General features: G+C 50.0%; 1 protein-coding gene across 2 annotated transcripts in view; it reads left to right on the top strand.

Annotated features, from left to right (window-relative positions):
* The first annotated feature begins 9,874 nt into the window (after positions 1–9,874).
* UQCC1 (ubiquinol-cytochrome c reductase complex assembly factor 1) overlaps positions 9,875–22,189 on the top strand; it is a 54,486-nt gene continuing 42,171 nt past the window's right edge. The window contains exons 1-3 of one of the 2 annotated variants that reach the window (XM_071572651.1): positions 9,875–9,986; positions 15,667–15,771; positions 17,630–17,734. In XM_071572651.1, coding sequence (XP_071428752.1) covers positions 9,963–9,986; positions 15,667–15,771; positions 17,630–17,734 — 234 coding nt within the window. In that variant the 5' untranslated portion in view covers positions 9,875–9,962. The remainder of the gene's footprint in view (positions 9,987–15,666; positions 15,772–17,629; positions 17,735–22,189) is intronic. The other variant, XM_071572652.1, reaches the window with a different exon arrangement.

The following is a 22,189-nucleotide window of genomic DNA, read 5'->3' as shown; positions in this document are numbered from 1 at the left end:
TCATGTGATCATGAGACTCCTTTGACTTTTCTTCTGCAGAAGCAGGAGCAGGTGGTTAAAAAGGAAAATGAATATAATTTTAAATCTGCACTTAGAAATTTGAGAGTGAGCAGAGAGAAGATCAAAGTTGCAAGATTTATCCTTTTGCCCTGGTCTAAAGCCGTGTTTGTTTTTCAGAAGGAGGAGGCTCTCCCCAGCAAATGTTGGGCTTGTTGAGTTGATTTTGATTCTTCATGTGGCTGAGATGAGAAAGATATGAGAGGTTGTTATGAGACTTTATATATTTAGAATATTTGAAGATGGTTGATGAACCTGTGTAGTTACATTTTAAAACATAAAAGCACAGGTTCATCAACCATGGAAGCAGGAAAAGCATGTGCTATGATAATGTTTGAAAGAAAATTATGCACTGATGGGACATTAGGACTGGAAGATCAAATATCTAAATGCCTTTGTTTAAAAGTTAATGACCTCGGAGGCGGCCTGGAGAGGTTAAATCCATAATCTTGGGACTGTAACAACCCCAGGATCCCTGTGCTGTGCATGGAAAGGCTTTTGAAAGTGGACAGAAATACACAAATTAAGAAAACACGTGGAAAATTGGTTCCCTGGTGAGTTAGACACAGAGGGTCTGGCTGCAGAGTGGTCTGCACAGAACATCATCCCTGCAGGAGAGGAGGAATTGTGGCAAGGGAAAAATACCAGGAGAAGTCATAAAGGTGTCTGTGTCTAAAGCCTGAAAAGTGGAAAATTCAGGAAAGATTTAACCTGCAGCTTCCAGCTTGGATGTTTATGCTACCAGTAGGGCTTTGGAATTGCCCACTCTCTCCTTTCTGTGCCTCTGCCCTCCCCCAAACTCACAGACTGTGCTTGTTGCTGTGTCCACGTGCTGGTGCTCGGTGTGTCTCCTCTCTCATTCTCCGTGTGCACATGCACCCAGCCCCACCATTGCTCTTCTCCAACATGTTTTAGCACTTTCAGGGAAGGATTGTTCCCTTGTCCCCCCTTGTTTTCCATTTCTTCTTCCCTTAAACTCCTCTTGACTGCTCCGTCCTGGCCCTTGCTTTGTGGTCCCTTATCTCCTCCCTGTAACAGCTGCTCCCTCCAGCCTCTTGGAATGGTAAACTCAAAGTCAGCCCTGCAGGTAAGGGAGAAGACATGATTAAGGCCAAATCAGGAGGCCCATTACATATAATTTATTGATAAAATAATTATTATTACAAATAATGAGAAACTTATTTTATAATTTATTCTGTACATTAAATATCATCATAGCCTTTCTGATCCTTCTGTGCTGTTCAGCCCCCTGATTGCCAACACACCTGAGGCCATTGCTGATGGTCCCCAATGTGTTACAACACATGTGACAGCAAGTTTCTGGGCCCCTTTAGTGGTTTCAGTGACAGGATACTGGCAGTGAGACAGGGCCAGGGAAGTGATCCTTCCTCTGTACTCTGCATTGGTGAGGCCACACCTTGAGTACTGTGTTCAGTTCTGGGCCCCTCAGTTCAGAAAGGATATTGAGATGCTGGAGCGGGTCCAGAGAAGAGCAACAAGGCTGGTGAAGGGACTGGATGTGGCACTAAGTGTCCTCTTAAACACCTCCAGGGACAGAGAATCCACCTTGTCTTGATCCAACCCCACTGTGACCACCAGCCCAGGGCACAGAGTGCCCTGGGCTGGTGGTCACAGTGGGGTTGGATCAAGGGTTGGATTTGATGATCTCAGGGGTCTCTTCCAACCCAACTGAGAAGAGAAGAGCAACGAGGCTGGAGAAGGGACTGGAGCACAAGTCCTATGGGGAGAGGCTGAGGGAGCTGGGGTTGTTTAGCCTGGAGAAGAGGAGGCTCAGAGGTGACCTCATCACTGTCTATAACTACCTGAAGGGAAGTTCTGGCCAGGTGGGGGTTGGTCTCTTCTCCCAGGCACTCAGCAATAGAACAAGGGGGCACGGGCTTAAGCTCTGCCAGGGGAAATTTAACTTGGATATCAGAAAAAAATTTTTTACAGAGAGAGTAATCAGGCATTGGAATGGGCTGCCCAGAGACGTGGTGGATTCACCATCCCTAGAGATCTTTAAACACAGATTGGACGTGGCGCTGGGTGCCATGATCTAGTAAATGAACTAGAGTTGGACCAAAGGTTGGACTCGATGATCTTGGAGGTCTTTTCCAACCCAATCAATTCTATGATTCTATGATTCTATGATTCTAACTCTGCTGCCTTGTCCCTGGGACTGCCTGTTGCTGATTAAGATGCTCTCCCCAGAGCAGTTCCACATGGAAGATCTATAACATCCACACAGCCCAGTAAGCAGAGGTGAGTGGAGGAACTTAAGGACAGCAAAAGTGTTCATGAAGGACAATAAATTGCTAGAGCTCTGACTGAGGGAATTCCTTTAGAGTTGAAATTGAAGTTGAGGTGCACAGGTAACCCTTCAGGCTCCACGTGCCATGGAAGGCAGTGTGCTGTGCTGTGCTGTGCTGTGCTGTGCTGTGCTGTGCTGTGCTGTGCTGTGCCCTGGGGCAGCTGTGAACAGCCACACTGCAGGGAAAGGGCTTGGTGCTGCTTAGAGAATGATGGAACAGTGACAGGCAGAGGAATCTTAGGAAGGACAATAACTTTCTCTGACTGTAGTGTGCCAGAATCCTCCTGTGCATCATTAGGTAGAGCTCACAAACCCAGGTGAGTGTCAGTATTTATCACACAGCTCTGAGTCAGAAAGTGCCTACTGTGATTGACAGACCACGTCACACCACTGAGAGACTCTGCTGGTAGCAAGAGCCTCTTCTCTGCACAACTGCACACTGTAGAGCTTCTTGAGATTCATCACCTTTAATGATTGTAACTCATTAATGGCAAAGAGCATTCAGAAAAATGTAATCATTTTCCTCCATCACCTTCTCACAAAAAATTGGCTGTTAACAACAGTACTTAATATGTTTTTGAGTCTAATCCACAGAGAACAGCTTAGCAAATAGGAAGCAGCAGAACTAGCTTTAACCTTCCTGCCTGGAATTCACCTCAGGCACAAGAAGGAAATGAAATGCAGCATTTCCCTGACAGAGATCCACAGTTCCCTGCATTGTTCAACATCCAGCCCCATGTCAGAACAACTTGTTCACAAAATACATTGTCAGACACAGTTAAAGCCCTTTCAGCAGGTAGCTGTGGTGAGGAAGAACACCTCGGGAAAGACTGGCTGCAGGCACAGGGATCTGGGATGCCTGTGGAAAGGAAGTCCAGGCAGGTGATTCCATTGGCCCCCTGAGGCCTGACATTTAAGAACATATGAAAGATTTCTAAGGACTACTGTGGAGTTTCAGGGCCATTAAAGCTGCTGCTACTGCCCTCCTGAGAAGCTGACATCCCAGTTAACGTGCTGGGAAAGAGGGGAGGAGAATATTATAGTTCCCCAAGCTCTCTAAGCCAGCACTGCTGCCGTGAGCAGAGCCTCACTCCCTGCCCCAGCTGCTGCCACTCACATCTGCACCAGCACTGCTGTTTGTGAGGTGATGTGGATGTGATCCAGATTCAGCCTAACCTGGCAAAACAAGCCAGCTTGGCTCATCCCAGCGGGTCACTGATCAGGCTCACCCTGTGGCCTCGTGAAAGCCGGTGCCAGCAGCAGCCAGGAGAGGGAACAGGCAGCAAGGACAGGTGGGATGGCTCCTGGCAGGGACAGGTGGGATGGCCCCTGACAAGTGGGATGTCCCCTGACAGGTGGGATGGCCCCTGACAGGGACAGGTGGGATGGCCCCTGGAAGGGGAATACACAGTAGGGACAGTCAGGATAGCTCCTTATTGGGACACGTGGGATGACCCCTGACAGGGACACGTGGGATGGCCCCTGACAGGGACAGGTGGGATGGCCCTTGGAAGCAAGATGCTGGCTCTGAGGGGCTCTGGGGGCTGTGTTCTCCTGGTACTATCACAGTGCTGGCACCTGTGCAGGGTTACACTGATGCTTGAGGCAGCCAGGATGGCCTGATCAACCTCACCACAGGAACTACAGTTGCTTCCAAGGTGCTCCCTCTGCTGCCCCTCAGCAAAGGCAGAGCTGCCATCCCCAGGGCTGAGAACACTGGGCATGCACAGCAGACCTGCCACCTTCATTGCTTCTGAACTGAACCCCAGCATGGTCTGGAGCCTCCCATGCTGTTGCAAAATGTGGAATATGTCAAGATTATCTTAAGGCAGGATGATCTTTGTGAAGTCTTTGTATACTTTCAAGCCTAATGGGCAAGAAAGGAAACCTGATCAGTGGAACAGGCAGAAGGAGCATCCCCTAGTCATGGACAACCTGGAACTAACAAGCGTTAGGGATGGAGTTTACCAAGATGTTGATGTATGTATATGAATACATTTTTAACTTCTATGACACGGTAAGCCCCCTGGTTGATCAAGGGAAACCAGCTGGTGTGATGTTTTTGGACTTCAGTGAAGCTTTCAATCCTGACTCTCTCAGGATCTTTCTGGACAAGTTGTCCAGTCCACATCTGGATAAACATCATGTGATGGGTGAGCAACTGGCTCATGTGTCGGGCACAGAGGTGACAGTGGCTGGGGTGACATCAGACTGGTGACCTGTCACTCGTGGGGTTCCACAGGGCTCCATCCTGGGCCCTGTGCTCTTCCACACCTCCATCAGTGACTTGGATGCAGCACTGGAAGGGACACGGAGCAAGTTTGCCAAAGTCCCCAACTGGGAGGAGCTGTGGAGTCCCTGGAGGGCAGGGAGGCCCTGCAGGGAGACCTGGACAGAGCAGAGGGCTGGGAATCACCAACCATGGGAAGGGCAACAAGGGCAAGTGCCGGATTCTGCCCCTGGGATGGGGCAACCCCAGATGTGCAGACAGAGGGGGAATGAGATGCTGGAAAGCAGTGCTAGGAAAGGGCCCTGGGGGTCCTGGTTGGTGGCCAGCTGGGCATGAGTCAGCAGTGCCCTGGAGCCAGGAGGGCCATCCCTGTCCTGGGGGCATCAGGCCCAGCATGGCCAAGGGAGGGGATTGTCCTGCTCTGCTCTGCTCTGGGGCAGCCTCACCTGCAATGGGGGGACAGTCTGGGGCACTGCAATGTAAGGAAGGGCTGAAGCCATTGGAGACTTTCCAAAGGGGGCAACAAAGATGGGGGAGGGCCTGGAGGGGCAGCGTGTGAGGACACTGAGGGCACTTGGTGTGTTCAGCTGGAGGAGACCTCATTGCAGGTGCAACTTCCTCAGGAGGGGCAGAGGAGGGGCAGGCGCTGAGCCCTGCTCCATGAGGACCTGGGACAGCACCCAGGGAATGGCTGGAGCTGTGTCAGGGAAGGGTTAGGATGGATCTCAGGGAAAAGTTCTTCCCCCAGGGGGTGGTGGGCACTGAGCAGGCTCCCCAGGGCAGTGGGCACAGCCCCAAGGCTGCCAGAGCTCCAGGAGTGTTTGGATGATCCTCTGGGGCACAGGGTGTGACTCTTGAGGGTGGTCCTGTGCAGAGCTGCGAGTTGGACTCGATGATCTTTGTGGGTCCCTTCCAGCTCAGCATATTCTTGGATTCTGTGACAACACTCAAGGTCTATGTATCCTGTAGATTAACTTTGCTCATTATAATACTAAAATCACATCTGCATGTCAAAAAGACCTCTGGGTTACGGAACTTGTGTGGAAATGACTAACCAGCCCTAGTAAAGGGACTGTACCTGGGAAGTTACCCACTCTGAATTTCTGTGTTATAAATAATGCTGCACAGTCTGGTGGGATGCACTGGGCTTGTGAAAACCACCCAGCCAGGTTTGCAGAGCTCTGAAATAAATAAACTTACTGACCTTTACTTCCACTGAGCAGACAATCATATGAAGCTCCAAGAATAGGACTGGGTGATTCCTTCCTCAAGGAAAGGTAGTGTCATTCAGAACCCCAGTTCCAGCATCAGGAGCTGAGCTCCAATATTGAATATGCCCAGGGATTGCTACAACACAAAAGGTTCCAAGAGAGAAAGGTCTTGCTGACCTTTACCTCCCCATCACCTGCACCTGAAACACTGGGGCTAGATGCTGTCCTTCCCATGGAAAAGCACTGTCATTCCCATCAGGGCCCCACCACCAGAATTTATGACTCACAGACTATTCTGAGTTGGAAGGACCCACAAGGATCATCGAGCCCAACTCTTCAGTCAATGGCCCACACAGGGGATTGAACCCATGACCTTGGCATTATTACAACCAAGTTTTAACCAACTGAGCTGATCTCAGAGTCATCCCACCTCCAACACTGAATACATCTGAGGATTGCTCACACACAAAAGGTGCCAGGACAGAAGGGTCTTGCTGGACTTTGCCCCCATGGGGCAGATGATCATCTGCAGCACCACCAGCAGCAATAAGTGTTTCCCTTCCCGAGGAAAGGTGCTGTCATCCACTTTCTGGACCCAACCTCTGCAATTTGGAGTGAAGCTTCAAAACTGAATATGTCCAGGGATTCTCCTACACAAAATGTCACAGGTCAGAAAGCTGTTACCAGCCTTTCATGTTGAGGAATACATTTGCTCCTGGGAGCTCGGCTTGCAAGCTGCAGATTGAGATGAGCTCAGTGTGGGAGCCCAAAACAAGAGGCTGTGAAAGGAGAGACACAGCTCGAGCAGGGAATTGCTGACCTTTTGGATAACAAAGGAGATGAAGACGTGTGAGGGCAGTGAGGTGGATGGACACACACGGGCAGCAGGAACCAAACACCCTGTGGGGAGAGAGTGAGGCTTACACAGGTAGACTGTGAGGGTATAAAAGCCATGTGGGGCCTTGGTTGGGGGTGCTCCCTGGGGGCATCAGGCCAAGCTGTTTGTGTGTTATTGTACCATGAATAAATTGCTTTATGGAACGAGATATCTGAGCCTCTTCTGTGGGAAGCCTGGTCTGTGTGTGGGGTGTGTGGGGTGTGTGGGGTGTGTGGGATGTGTATGTGGGATGTGTGGGGTGTGTAGAGTGTGTGGGGGGTGTGTATGGGGTGTGTGGGGGGTGTGTGGGGTGTGTAGAGTGTGTGTGTGGTGTGTATGTGGGTGGGGGGTGGCGTGTGTGTGGGGGGTGTGTGTGTGGGGCGTGTGTGGGTCTGTGGGGGGGTGTGGGGTGTGTGTGTAGGGGGGAGGTTTGTGGGGGGTGTGTGGGTGTGTGGGTGGGGTGGGGAGTGTGTATGTGATGGGGGTGTGGGTGTGTGTGGGGGGTGTGTATGGGGGGTGTGTGTGGGGTGCGTATGGGGGGTGTGGGGTTCGTGTGGGGTGTGGGGTGTGTGTAGGGGGGAGGTTTGTGGGGGGTGGGGGGTGTGTGGGTGGGGTGGGGAGTGTGTATGTGATGGGGGTGTGGGAGTGTGTGTGGGGTGTGTGGGGTGTGGGGTGTGTGTGCAGGGGGGTTTGTGGGGGGTGGGGGTGTGTGTGCGTGGGGTGTGTGGTGTGTGTGTAGGGGGGAGGTTTGTGGAGGGTGGGGTGTGTGTGGGTGGGGTGGGGAGTGTGTATGTGATGGGGGTGTGGAGGTGTGTGTGGGGTGTGTGGGGTGTGGGGTGTGTGTGTAGGGGGAGGTTTGTGGGGGTGGGGGGTGTGTGGGTGGGGTGGGGAGTGTGTATGTGATGGGGGTGTGGAGGTGTGTGTGGGGTGTGTATGGGGTGTGTGGGGTTCGTGTGGGGTGTGGGGTGTGTGTGTAGGGGGGGTTGTGGGGGGCGGGGGTGTGTGTGCGTGGGGTGTGGGGTGTGTGTGTGGGGTGTGTTAGGACACTGGGGAAGGCTTTGCAGTCACAGGTACACAGTTACAGTTACTCTCTCTGATAACAACCAAGGTAAGAGGAGCTAAGGATGGCTTAGTTGATGCACCTTGCACTGCTGAGCTGGAAGGAGATAATAATCCTTACATTTGTTCTGCCTGTTTTGCTAGAAAAACATTGTAGAAACACCAGTTAATAATTTGTTCTGTTTTGGTTACTGGACTAAAGTCTTTGGACCAAAGCCTTTTTTATTACAGAAAATATTATAGAATTTATACAAGAGACCACTGGGCTATGAATCACATAACTTAGATGTTTAAACTACATATAGGAGGCTCAGAGCCAGGACTTTGTACACTTGGAGGAGCTAGATCAGTGAACACAGAACAGCAAAGAATTTGCTAATATAGAATCATACAATCATAGAATGGATGGGGTTGGAAAAGACGTCCGAGATCATCAAGTCCAGCCCTTGGTCCAACTCCAGTCCCTTTACCAGATCATGGCACTCAGTGCCATGGCCAAGCTCAGCTGAAAAACCTCCAGGGATGGGGAATCCACCCCCTCTCTGGGCAGCCCATTCCAATCCCTGAGCACTCTCTCTGTAAAGAATTTTTTTCTGCTCTCCAACTTCAATTTCCCCTGGCAGAGCTTGAGCCCATCGTGCCCCCTTGTCCTATTGCTGAGTGCCTGGGAGAAGAGACCAACCCTCACCTGGCCAGAACTTCCCTTTAGGCAGTTCCAGACAGTGCTGAGGTCACCTCTGAGCCTCCTCTTCTCCAGGCTGAACACCCCCAGCTCCCTCAGCCTCTCCCCACAGCACTTGTGCTCCAGTCCCTTCTCCAGCCTCGTTGCTCTTCTCTGGCCCCACTCCAGGCCCTCAATCTCTTTCCTGAACTGAGGGGCCCAGAACTGAACACAACACTCAAGGTGTGGCCTCCCCAAGGCAGAGTCCAGGGGAAGGGTCACTGCCCTGGGCCTGCTGGCCACGCTATTTTCTCGGCTTCATCTTGGCTTGTTCTGAGGCAGGAGCGAGCCGTGTTTGTGTGCACGGAGCTGCTCTGCTCACCCCTCACCCCTCCATCCTCCTGTGAGAAATAAAACAACACGTCTTATTTTGAGCAAGATTAGTTAAGATTATTTTCTTTATTTAGGGTTTCTTTTTGTATTTTGATTTTATACAGGGCTTACAGGTGCACCACGAAGAATATAAAGTACCAGGTTCTGTGTGGACCTGACACCAGGGACTATTATGGGTGGGGACAGGAACCTACTCAGTTAAGAAACAATCAAATCCAATAGAATAGAACAAAATTCTCCCTTTTATTCAGCGCTGGGAACATGGGGGGTAATTCCACCCAAAGACATGTTCAACCAGACTTTTGAGTTTCCAGGTTTATATACTTAGTTACTACTGATAACCCTCCCCAAAGTTAAGCAGAATATTTTGGGTGACCTTTAACAGATCTAATGGGCTGCTCTTATCTCTGCAGCTATTTCCTTTTAACTAAACAATGTTACATCTTCAAGCCTCACCCTAGACAGATTTTCTGACTTACTTCTCACAGTTTAGCCTTTAATCTAAACAGGGTTTTGGTTTATTTCTTAAAGTTCAGTTTACAGCTTACAGGGTTAAATTCCTCTTTGTCTAAAGCTATGAATGGTTAAGATCCCTGATAAACTAAGGTACAAGCTAAAATGAAAAATTAATATAAAATACAAGGTCAGTATAGTTCTGGTTAAAAATTAGTAAAGACCTTATGATTTTATGGAGAAGAATCCTTTTCCTTGAGGGATCCCTCAATCACTAAAGAGTATCTGCAACAAAATGTAAGAGACAAAGGCCCCTGTTTTGGCACATGGAGGGCTCTGTGAAGAAAGCAGATCCTCTACCCGGTGTAAAGAATCTCCCGCAGCCAATTAAGAGGAGGATGACACCTCCTCCCCTCGGAGCAGACACCTTTTCCGGCAAAACCAGCGTATTAATGGATATGTTCAATCTGCCGAAACAGGCCTGGCTCTGTAAGGCTACACAAGGCGCCAGGTTCGAACGCGAGGCGCTGGGTCTGAGGCCCCCAGCGAGCGCTGAAAATAGAGCTGTCCTTCCTGTTAATATCGCCTTTGCTTCACAGTTTATTGCGGTCCTCCAAATGTAGGAAAGAGAGGAATTGCTCGCACTCCCACCCGCCGGCACTTCCCGCGGAAGGGGCCGGGCGGCGGCGGCGGAAGCGGGGCCGGGGCTGATGGCGGCGCTGGCGCGGGGCCTGGTGAGCGAGGAGGGAGGGACGGGGCAGGGAAGGGGCAGGGAAGGGGCAGGGAGGAGGCGGCGGCGAGCGCCGGGGCCGAGGGGGCAGCGGCGTGTGGGGCCGGCGATGTGCCCCGGCGGTGTCAGCGGGGGTGTCCTGGTGTCCCCCGGGAGTGTCACCCGGCGGTGTCTGTGCCCCGGCGGTGCCAGCAGGGGTGTCCCCCGTGGGTGTCCCCCGGCGATGTCCCTCAGGGATGTCCCCCGGCGGTGTCTGTGCCCCAGGGATGTCCCCCGGGAATGTCCCCCGTGGGTGTCCCCCGGCGATGTCCCTCAGGGATGTCCCGCGGCAGTGTCTGTGCCCCAGGGATGTCCCCCGGGAGTGTCCCCCCGGCGATGTCCCTCAGGGATGTCCCCCGGCGGTGTCTGTGCCCCAGGGATGTCCCCCGGGAGTGTCCCCCGTGGGTGCCTCCCGGCGGTGTCTGTGCCCTGGCGGTGTCCCCCGGGAGTGTCCCCTGTGGGTGTCCCCCGGCGGTGTCTGTGCCCTGGTGGTGTCCCCCGGGAGTGTCCCCTGTGGGTGTCCCCCGGCGGTGTCTGTGCCCTGGCGGTGTCCCCCGGGAGTGTCCCCTGTGGGTGTCCCCCGGCAGTGTCCCCTGGGGGTGTCCCCCGGCGGTGTCTGTGCCCTGGCGGTGTCCCCCGGGAGTGTCCCCTGGGGGTGTCCCCCGGGAGTGTCCCCTGTGGGTGTCCCCCGGCAGTGTCCCCTGGGGGTGTCCCCCGGCGGTGTTCCCGGGCGGTGTCCCCCGGCAGTGTCCTCTGGCGGTGTCTGTGCCCCGGGGGTGTCCCCAAGGGCTGTCCCCCAAGGGGGTCCCCCGGCAGTATCCCCGGCTGGTGTCCCCAGGGGGTGACCCCGGTCGATGTCCCCAGGCGGTGCCAGCGGGAGTGTACCCCGTGGGTGTCCCAAGTGGGTGTCCCCCGGCGGTGTCCGTGCCCCGGTGGTGTCCTGGTGTCCCCCCGCGGTGTCTGTCCCCCGTGGGTGTCCCCCCGCAGTGTCCCCCGGGGCGCTCCCCTGCCCTCCCCGCACCCCCGCAGCGGGTCGAGCCTTCCCCGCAGAGTTTGTGTTTGCAGAAGGGCTGCTGTGGGGCTGGAGCGTGTGCAGGGAAAGGAATGGAGCTGGGAAGGGCCTGGAGCAGCTGAGGGAGCTGTGGGGGGCTCAGCTGGAGTAAAGGAGGCTCAGGGGGGACCTTTTGGCTCTGCAATCCCTACCAGGGGAGAGCCGGGGCAGGGAGGTTGGGCTCTGCTCCGGGGCACAGGGACAGGAGGAGAGGGAACAGCCTCAGGCTGGGCAGGGGCAGGGGGCACAGCAGGAGGCATTTTTTCCCCAAAGGGTGATTAGACATTAGGATGGGCTGCCCAGGTGCTGGAGTCCCGGGAGGTGTTTAAGGAAAGACTGGACAAGCACTCAGTGCCATGGTCTAGTTGACATGATGGTGTTGGGTCATGGGTTGGACTCGATCATCTGAGAGGTCTTTTCCAAGCTAATTCATTCTGTGATTCTGTTGTGTGAGGGTTTGCGGTCCTGGCTGGGTCTGGAGACACATGTCTGTCAGTGTGGGCTCCTCCACAAAGTGTGTTCCCTTTGGAGGAGGTATTACCCTTATTCGAGTTTCCCTTCTCCTTTCAGAGGTGTTGGATACTGAGGGTAGTGTAAAGATTCCCGTTCCTGTGTGCCTGCAGGCTCTGACATGGCTGCCCAGGGCAGTGGTGGAGTCACCACCCCTGGAAGTGTTCAAACACCAGGCAGATGTGGCACTTGTGGACATGGGTTAGTGGTGGACCTGGCAGTGCTGAGTTACTGGTTGGACTCAGTGATCTTAGAGAGCTTTTCCAACCCTGCTGGTTCAAGTTGGAAGAGTTTGGGTCCCTGTGGATGAGTGGATTTCTAATCTCTCCATTCTTCTTTCCCATGCACTTGTGTGCATTTTTCCTTCTATTGGCCTTCAAAGTCTCTGCAGCAGAGTTCTTTATAGCATATAATCTAGAAAAGGGAATTTTGTACCTGGGTCTGCTCTTATGTCACCACACAAATACAGGGGTGGCCAGCACTGCCAAGCGGGGGCAGATTTTCCAGGATCAGGAAGAGCCTTTGACCGGAGGGCAATATCCACTTAGGAGATTAATCCACCAAGTTCTCAGAGCCAATAGCTCAGGATGTGGTTTTCACCAGCACAGTGAGCCCTGTCCTTTCCACTCTCAAGGTGAAAGCAGCCAAGCACAAACCTGCTCAAGAGCAGCTGAAATGGGGTGAGCCTGAGTTCCTGCTTCCTCCTCCCTTTCCTGCCCTTTCTCCATGCCCTTGCTCTGTTGACTGCAAATGCCTCCTCCAGCAGTTTTCTTGGCCCCAGTGGCAACATAAAAACATCTTTGTGGAGTTTTAAAGCATTAGAGAAGCAATGGCCAGCAGACAGGGAGGGGAAAGGCAGGCAGGAGGGGAGCAGGGAGTCAGTGGGGAAGCAGTGAGACACCGGGTGGCTCAGCTGTCAGTGGAGCTGCTCCCCGAGGGCAGGGCTTGCCTTGGACACCTGTCAGTGGAGCTGCTCCCCGAGGCTTGCCTTGGACACCTACTTCTGGAGGGGAAGGACTTGACCTCTGGGCTCACCCATCCCTGGGCAGATCCTCACCCAGCTGCTGGTGGCATTCTTGTGGCAAAGCTGATTCAGTTTTTCAGCCTGAGCAGACAGATTTCTCTGTTGAGGGGAGGAGACGTAGCTAGTTGCTGTTTTGTGATCTGAAGTGCACCACACTTCAACTCAAGCACTGCTCATCCCTGGCATTTCCCAACACCTGTTGCTGCCTTAGAATTTAGTGGTTGCCTGTTTGTATGAAAGTCAATCTTCAAACTTTCCATGTCTCTTCTTTCTACTGGAAATAAGGAAAATTTATTTTTGTTGTCTGTCTCCAAGACTTCTTTGGAGCTCCTGGTGTATGATAGAGGCTGAGGGAGCTGGGGGTGTTCAGCCTGGAGAAGAGGAGGCTCAGAGGTGACCTCAGCACTGTCTGGAACTCCCTGAAGGGAAGTTCTGGCCAGGTGGAGGTTGGTCTCTTCTCCCAGGCACTCAGCAATAGGACAAGGGGGCACGATGGGCTCAAGCTCTGCCAGGGGAAATTGAAGCTGGAGATCAGAAAAAAATTCTTTGCAGAGAGAGTGCTCAGGCATTGGAATGGGCTGCCCAGAGAGGGGGTGGATTCCCCATCCCTGGAGGTTTTTAATAGAGATTGGCATTTTTACTGAGTGCCATGATCTGGTAAAGGGACTGGAGTTGGACCAAGGGTTGGACTTGATGATCTCAGAGGTCTTTTCCAACCCAACTGATTCTATGATTCTGTAGAGTCCTGATGATGGGCCAGACATTTCAGCTCTACTCGTTAATACTGCCATCAGGATGAGGCTGGGTTTCACCAAGAGATCTTGATAAATAGCTTGTCTGCTACCTAAGACTTTCCTAATGGTTGCTAAGAGGATTTAGAAGGCCACAGTGATATTCTTCCCTCTCTGTCATGACAAGGCAGCTGTCTGCAGACTGTTCCTGAGTAATCCTGATCAGTTTAGGCTTGGTACTTTTTCTCTCAGCCAACAAAAGTATCACTTGTAATTTGAAAGAACGGTTGTGTTCTGCAAACAGTGGTGCTGTCTTAGAGAAAATTCCTTAGCTGCTTATATCCCCTGCTTTCTGCTGGTGTCTGTTTTCTTTATTACTGGATTCTTTATCACATCTCAGCTTTTAAGTGTGTGTTATGTTTATTTTATGTTTTCATATGTCTCTGTCTAGTTTTGTTGCAGTTGTGCTTTTCAACAGCTACGAACTCCAATATGTTCAATCTGAGCCATATTTCAACCTGGGCATGTTTTTCTTACTATTACAGAGAAAAAGCCTCAGAAAAGTTCTGTCAGATCCTTAGAATCTTGTAATAATTGTTGATAAAAAATGGCAACTTCCTTCTCACTGAAGTGTTTGGTAAACTGTTTATGTCAGAGCACTCAGTGCTGAGTCCAATCTCAGTTTAAAAACCTCCAGGGTTGGGGAATCCACCCCCTCTCTGGGCAGCCCATTCCAATCCCTGAGCACTCTCTCTGCAAAGAATTTCTACCTGCTCTCCAGCTTCAATTTCCCCTGGCAGAGCTTGAGCCCATCGTGCCTCCTTGTCCTATTGCTGAGTGCCTGGGAGAAGAGACCAACCCCCACCTGGCCAGAACTTCCCTTCAGGCAGTTCCAGACAGTGCTGAGGTCACCTCTGAGCCTCCTCTTCTCCAGGCTAAACACCCCCAGCTCCCTCAGCCTCTCCCCACAGCACTTGTGCTCCAGTCCCTTCTCCAGCCTCGTTGCTCTTCTCTTCTCACTTGGGTTGGAAGAGACCTCGGAGATCATCAACCCTTGATCCAACCCCACTGTGATCACCAGCCCAGGGCACTCTGTGCCCTGGGCTGGTGATCACAGTGGGCTTGGATCAAGACATGGTGGATTCTCTGTCCCTAGGGGTGTTTAAGAGGACGCTCAGTGCCACATCCAGTCCCTTCTCCAGCCTCGTTGCTCTTCTCTGGCCCCGCTCCAGCCCCTCAATCTCTTTCCTCAACTGAGGGGCCCAGAACTGAACGCAACACTCAAGGTGTGGCCTCCCCAAGGCAGAGTCCAGGGGAAGGGTCACTGCCCTGGGCCTGCTGGCCACGCTAGTTTGGATCCAGGCCAGGATCTCCTTGGCCTTCTTGGCCACCTGGGCACACTCTCCTCATGTTGGATGCTTCAGTCTCTTAATCATCTTTGTGGCCATTGAAACCATTTTTATTAAAAAAAGGCATATCCATTCTAATAATACATACATTATTTCCAGTGTCAATGCAGTGCATGTATGAAGGAGGCAAATGTTGTACTTACTTGAATATTGCAGAAAATGAAAGATGCAAAGAAAGTGCAGGCAAAGAAATCTCCCATCTCTTTTTTGTGTTTCTGACATTTTCATAAGAAAAAATAATTGTCTTCACTGGAATTTATTGGGACAATATGTGCTTTTGCAAGACTAAAATTTTTAGCCATGCCTGAGTAAAGTAAGGCAAAGATGCATAAAAGCTGGGGGTTGGATGAGGGCTTTTTGGAGCTCCCTCTGTCAATTGAAGAATGTTTCTTAAGCATTTGAATTTATCGTATAGACAGAAAAATTGCGGTGTGGTTTTCGATGTAGGCAGCCCACCATTTCCTTCCACTCATCTGTTTCTGCCATCAAACTGGGGTTGGATACTTGTACTGGAAGGCAAAATATTTTTATAATCAAAATTTATACCCCTGTCAAGCATAAGTTGGGAGTTGAATCTGAGGATTGTTAGAATATCCTGAGCTGGAAGGGACCCACAAGGATCACTGAGTCCAACCCCTGGCCCTGCACAGACACCCCAACAATCCCACCCTGTCCCTCAGAGCGTTGTCCAAACACTCCTGGAGCTCTTGCCAGCCTTGGGGCTGTGCCCACTGCCCTGGGGAGCCTGGTCAGTGCCCACCACCCTCTGGGGGAAGGACCTTCCCTGAAATCCAACCCCCCAACTCAGCTCCATGCTGTTCTTGTTGTATGAGTGAATAAAACCTGTGGAAGCTGAAGGACAGTTGAACTGGTTCTGCATATTTGGGTCCATTTCTCCACTGCTCCTGTCCCTGTTGCAGAGCTGCCAGGCTGGAGTAACTCAGTGGATAGCAGGATGCAGTGGATTGCTCCAGACTGCCACAGTCCCGGGCCAGTGTAGACGGATGCTCTGCAGGATTTTCCAGGTGGGATATCAGAGCATGTTAGTGTGTAAAAAAACTGGAATGAGCTTAAATTGCTAAAAAAAAAGCCAGGGTTTTTTAATAAAGAGTCTTCCCAAAGTGTCTTTGCTGTATTGCTGAAATATCAAGACAATTCTAGAACTCTCTGCTGCAAAAAGGGTGAACTCCCACTCTTTGTTACACATCTTCATTCCAGCTGTGTCTTTTCATAGATCAAAGTGATCTGTTGTGAGAAGATTAAGTGCAGAAGTCCAAATGTAGGTGTCACTTTTCCAAAGCAGCTATTACAAGCCCATCACAATTGCATGTAATTTCCAGCACCTTATTTTACAGAACACTTCCATGTTATAGAATGTCTCCACTGTACAGTGGCCTTGGACTTCCCAGTGCTGTTGGATGTTTAAATTGCTCAGCACAACATTTAGTGTTGTTACAGTGGAAGCTTTGCAGTTTGGCTTCCAGGTGTGTGACAGCAGGCACAGTGCCAGGGTGTGTCTGTCCAGAGTAAATCAACTGGAGCATCATGTAATAGCAGTTAATGATAAAGGGATGTGCTGGTTTAAAGGGAAACCGGCAGGAGAAACGGACCCAACACAAAACAGATTGTAAGGCAGAGTTACAATTTAACAACAATATCACAATAAATGCAATGGCACAAAGAGAAATTGGGTTTAACCCCAAACCCAGCAGTGTAACCCACCCCCTGGGGCACAAACACAGGGGGGTTTGGTGGCCCCTGTGCTGAGCCCCCACGTGGTTCCCTCGAGTCCAAAGGAAAAGGAGGTGAAAAACCTGTTGGTGCAGATGATGGCACAGTCTGGTGGAGAGTGGGGGGCTCCTCCTGTCCAGGTTCTGCTCCTCCTCTGGATCCACTGATGGTCTCAGAGGTCCCAAAGCCCAAGATTCTCTCCCCTCAGGTTTGGGTGGGAGCCCCCAGTGCCTCCCCCAGGGCAGGGAGTTCCACACTGGGGGATCTGACTCTGGCAGTCAGGGGGGATTTTGGAATCGTTGCTGGCCCATGGGCAGAGCTGAGCCCTCAGGTGGGTGTGGAGGTGCCAAGGACTCCCTGCAGGGCAGTTCTCCCAGCTCCTCTGCCAGGCTTCTTTCCCAGCCAGCTCCCAGCCTGAGGGCTCAGCTGTGCCCTGGGCAGCTGCTGCCAATGGGCCATTGGGAACAGTTGCTGGGCAATGGCAGAGAGGGTTTAGAATGCCCAGCTTTGGGCACACCCACACAGGGAGAAACTGGTCCCACCTGCTGAACTGGGACATGGGGTGAAAAACCTGTAGAGAAGGGGAATAGATGCCAGCTCTCAGAACAGAATTAGAGTCTGTCTCTTGGTGTTTCATTCCTGCATTCAATGAAACACAAGGGAGTAATACAAGTCATATGCTGTGAAGTTACACTGGTTGTAGTGGTAGCTTTTACCCTGTAATTTGTATTTTCTCAAGTCCTGTATACAAAGACAAATAAATGGACTATAAAGTGTAGATAAAAATTGCATAAAGTCTGTCTGTCTGCCAGATGGCAGGAAAAACAATTAGTCTTTATTAAAAGAGAAAACCATAACTAAAAGCAGTGTGAGAAAGTCAAAGCAGACAGCCTCTGGTTTTTGAGTGGAGTGTTCTGCCAGTCCATCCCATCAGTACATCTGTGGAACACTGGAAAATGTGTGGTGTGGAGCATAAAGCAAGGAGAGCCAGTTTGTTGTAACAGTTTTGATAATCAATCTGTGGGGTTTGTGATAGGAGGTTTTTCAGGATTAGCTAAAACTAATTGTCTTGGAAGCAAATCAAGAGTAATTGATGTAAAATGAAGTCAATGGTGTCTTAATTTTTTTCTTTTCTTTTATCATTTTTACTAGAGACACAAGGCTGGCCCCTTCCAGCTATCTAAATTCTGTGGAGGACTGATTGAAGCCAATGGAGCCACCACACAGCAAAACAGATCCTTTTACAATACAAATAAGGTGAGTAGAGTTGGGTGTTTTTAGTGTTGGAGGGCACATGTGCTGGGGGTTTCTACAGAGACAGGAGGCAAAACACTTCTCAGGACATGGAGGAGAGGACTCAACCTTTTTCTAAGGTATTTTAGAATAGTGTGAACAGAGGATCCAGTAATTTGAGAAGAGATGAAGAACTTGAGAAAATGAAGAGCTGGCATAGGAAGGTGCAGTTACAGTTGGGTTATCAGGGTGAAGGTTGCAGTGATAATCCCAAGGGCTTCCTTCCAGTGAGGAAAGAAACCAAGTCAAGAGCAGTAGTTATTGGTCTGGAGGGCAGGTGTTCCTTCCATACATAGTAGAAGTGACAGGATTTTTCCTGTTTCTGTAGCTTGGCAGTAACATGTGGTGACAGTTTTGCTCTCTGCTAAACACTGAAAATTGTCCTGCACTCTACTAATAACAGCTGATCATTGTGCAAGAATTTACCTGTACTATTTTGTTAATCTGTGGTCTATGTGTCTTGTACATTTATTGTCCTTTGTCTTGGCATAGAAGTTTTCTGGAGCATGAATCAGCCCCATAGGATTAGTTTAGCACTTAAATTAATATCCCTCAACTAATAAATATCCTGATTTGGCTTTTGTTAACCCACTGTGAAGAAAATGGCAAAACAGGATGCTTGTATGAGAAATGAGAGAACAGAAGGAAGAAGAGAATTAGGGATTGATGGGTAAACCTTCCATGAAAGCAGCAATCCCAGTTTGCTCTCTACCTGATAGTGCAGAGTCTACTCTGTAATGCACTTTGCTGTATAGAGTGTATTTTGCTGGTGTAGAGTTAGAGATACATACTAAGAAGGTTTTTAAATTGGTTATTTTGATATGGGTAGAAAAAATGAAGGAAAACAAGGGGATGTGTACAAGGAAAGAACCCCTGGCTGCTCTTTGCCTTCAATTCTAAACTAGAGGTTTTCTGATTTTTAGTCAGGTTTTCAGTGTTTTTCAGCTGGTGAGATAAACCAAATGTTTTGCAGACAGGGAGGTTGAAGCCTGTAAAAAAGAGTTGCACAACAGAGCTAAAGGTGTAATCCAGGCTCCCAGAGGTGGTGCATCCCCAAATCCCTGTGCCTGCCTGCACTGCTCTCTGATACCTGCATAGACAGCATCTCTAGAGCAGGTCTGGGAGAGCAGATCCAACAAACCAGGAGTGGCATGAAGGTCCTCAAGGCAGGACTCAAGACTTGCTTTTTTCGCACTGGAAAGAGCTAAGGGAGGGGTACAAGGGTTGAAAGATGAATTGGGAAACTTCCTGGTTCAAATAGCCTTAGTGTAAGAAGCCAGGCAGGATTTATGACCAGAGAGGAAGCAGTTTAAAACAGTGTAGGTTTGGGATGAGTTTTTGGGCTGCAACTTCATGATTTTGAATAGAGAAGTACTTACTCATCTTTGAAATGTGAACTTGACTATGCATTCCTGGTGGGAAAGTGGTTTGGAATTAATGGTGAGCCCAAGATGTTTATGTTTGGTGCCAAAATCAAGGTTATTTGCTTTAAGCACTGCATTGACCAGGAGAGGCAGCCTGAGGTGGGCTTAATGTCCCCTGCAGTGTCTTGATGAGCTTGTTTTGAGTGAGTTATAAAAATACTTCTGAAGTTTTTTCTCTGTGTGTCATTGTTTAAGCCCAGCTGGCAACTAAGCACCACAGAGCCACTCACCTGCTTCCCCCTCCTCGTTCCAGTGGTTCCTAGTTCTGGTTTTAGGGATGTTACAGGACTGTTTAGTTGCTGTTGGCTGCAGTCCTGGCATTGGCAGGGTGAGCTGCCGACCTCTGTCCATCAGCTGAACCAAGCACACTCTGCTTAAAGCCCCTCTCCATCTCCTGACCCAGTCCAGGCCAACTTGCAGAGGAATGAAGCAGAAATCATGGCATTTCTTAGGAAAAAACTGCTTACTGGCCAATCACTGTTTTAGTGATGAGCTAACAGCAGTTTAATTGAGGTGATTTTGATTTTGAATTTCCTCTGCATAGTGGAAAACCTGTACTGAGGGAAGCCTCGTAATGCACTTGTACATGAGAGACCTGTAGTGAAGTTCAGCCTGGATTCACTGGAGGTTCAGTGTGATTCTGATTCCTGTGGAGGAGGTGAAGGTTGGTGTAGTGAGTTTGGTGTGGCAATGGTTACTGGTTCTGCTTGAGCAATTCCTATCATTGTCTGGCTGGAGGGAGATTATGGAGTTAAAATGGAAGGTCAGGAGTCATTTGTAATGTGGAGGAGAGAATTGCATGGGATATTCTTGAAAAGGAGATACTGAAAATTGGTTTAAATATTCACATACATGGCAGTGGGCTCACTGGGTCCATGTGGAACGTGCCTTTGCAGCTGTTTTTGTTCTGGGTGGTGAGAGGGGACATGGTGAACAGTTTTAACAATCAGAGAAGGGTCTGAGTATCACAGGAGGTTCTGGACAGTGTGACACTGTCTTACTGGGCACTGACAGATGCTGAAATGGTGCTGAGTGTGTTTCTCCCTGGGCACTGGGCACAGGGGCCTCGAGCCCATAGCAGCCACCAAGGGCCAGTACACAAATGCAAAGTTTTTTATCCCAAAAATCACTATACTAGTGCTAGGAAGGCTATAGAGAATGATCCAAAATGGGAGAAGCTTTCTATATGAGAACAGACAATTTTAGGACCCTTCTAAACTAAGAGGAATAAGCATATGTATGATAGTGGCCTGTAACAGTAAAAAGACTGATAAGTGGAATTTTGAAAATTCCTACAGGAAAATTGGGAGCATCCAGTGAAATTAATCATAAAATAGTTTGGGTTGGAAGGGACCTTTAAAGGTCATTAGTCCAAATGACAATGTTGGATTTTAAAAAGGCACAAGGTTTTTGTTTTGCATCACTGAACCATGAAACTCAGTGAACCACAACTTTGTGTTATGGAGGTTACACAATTTCAACCACTGGGGTACTGAAGATACATCCAATTGAAGCTGCCAAAGATGGCTGGATACATACAGTGGAGGAATATCTGTCAAAATCTGGACAGGTACACCCCAGGAAGCTGGGGGTGTGTGTGCTGTGTTTCTGTGTTCCCCTGTCTTCTCCATGTATCTGCTCCTGGTCCTGGCTGGAGTTGGCATCCTGGTCTCATTGTTCTGGCCATGTATGGCAGCCTTGGTGTTGCTAAACTGCTTCCCTGCTAAAAAAATCCATGGTATGGTGATGTGTTAGGAGGAAACACTTAGGGTAAAATGCCAGCAATTTGAAACAGTTTAACATTTCTTTGGTCAGGGAACTGTCTCAGATTCTTATGGCTCTCAGATGTATTTCCTCAACTACGAGAATTTATGTGCAACAGATGGGTTAAAAGTAGAGTAACTTGTTGATAGCAAATGCCAATACTGCAGAGTTAATTGGTGGAAATTATTTGGGTAGTCCTGATGGCTGATTGCTGCTGCCAGGATGCTCAGGGGCAGAATGCTGTGGAATTTTCTTACCAGTTGTGTCGATCTGGGCTGGGGCAGAGTTAATTTTCTTCCCAGTACCTGGTATGGGCTCGGTTTGGATTTGTGCTGGAAGCAGTCCTGATGGCACAGGGATGCTTTAGTTCCTGTTGAGAAGAGCTGGCACAGAGTTGAGGCCTTTTCTGCTCCTCACCCCACCAGGGGAGTGTCTGGGGGGTACAAGGAGTTGGATGGCAGGGACATTCCAGACTCTGTGGCATCATTCTCCCACAAAAAGCTGTGGGGAGAAGGAGGAAGGGGACATGTTTGGAGTGATGGTGTTTGCCTTCCCAGGTCACTGTTCCTGTGTTAGAGCCCAGCTGTGCTGGCTTGGCTGGACCTGCCACAGGGAGTGGGGAATGAATTCCTTGTCCAGCTTTGCTTGTGTGTGGAGTTTTTCATTTACTAATTAAAGTGCCTTTATCTCAACACATGAGTTTTCTCACTTTTACCCTCTGATTCTCTCCCCCATCCCCAGCTGCCCCCTGGGGTTAAGCCACAGCATCAGCCCAGTGGTGTTTGAGGTGTGTGGTTGTTCTGGAAGAGAACATTTGTCCTTGTGTTTGCAGACACTGCAAAGCACTGGGGACTAAATGCTGACCTGATCTGGGTTTTCTGCAAGTACCACACGGATTAACTGTAAGGGCAATAACAACAGAGGGGTCAGGCAGCTTCATTGGTTTTAAAGTGGAGCTGCCTGGTTTCTATAATGTGTAATTACTCTAGAATATGATATATCTGTGAGAGGAAGAAAGGGAATGGGAAAGGTTAGCTTTATTTACTCTGTTTCTGTGATTTGTTTGCTTGTTTTATCTGCAGAAGACTTAAACCCAAGCTAAAACACAGACCTAGAAAGTGCTCAAGCTCTGCCAGGGGAAATTGAAGTTGGAGAGCAGAAAGAAATTCTTTGCAGAGAGAGTGCTCAGGGATTGGAATGGGCTGCCCAGAGAGGGGGTGGATTCCCCATC

Source organism: Pithys albifrons, chromosome 18 (assembly GCF_047495875.1).
Source record: "Pithys albifrons albifrons isolate INPA30051 chromosome 18, PitAlb_v1, whole genome shotgun sequence".
Classification (NCBI taxonomy): Eukaryota; Metazoa; Chordata; class Aves; order Passeriformes; family Thamnophilidae; genus Pithys; species Pithys albifrons.
This window is presented reverse-complemented; position numbering and strand designations above follow the sequence as displayed.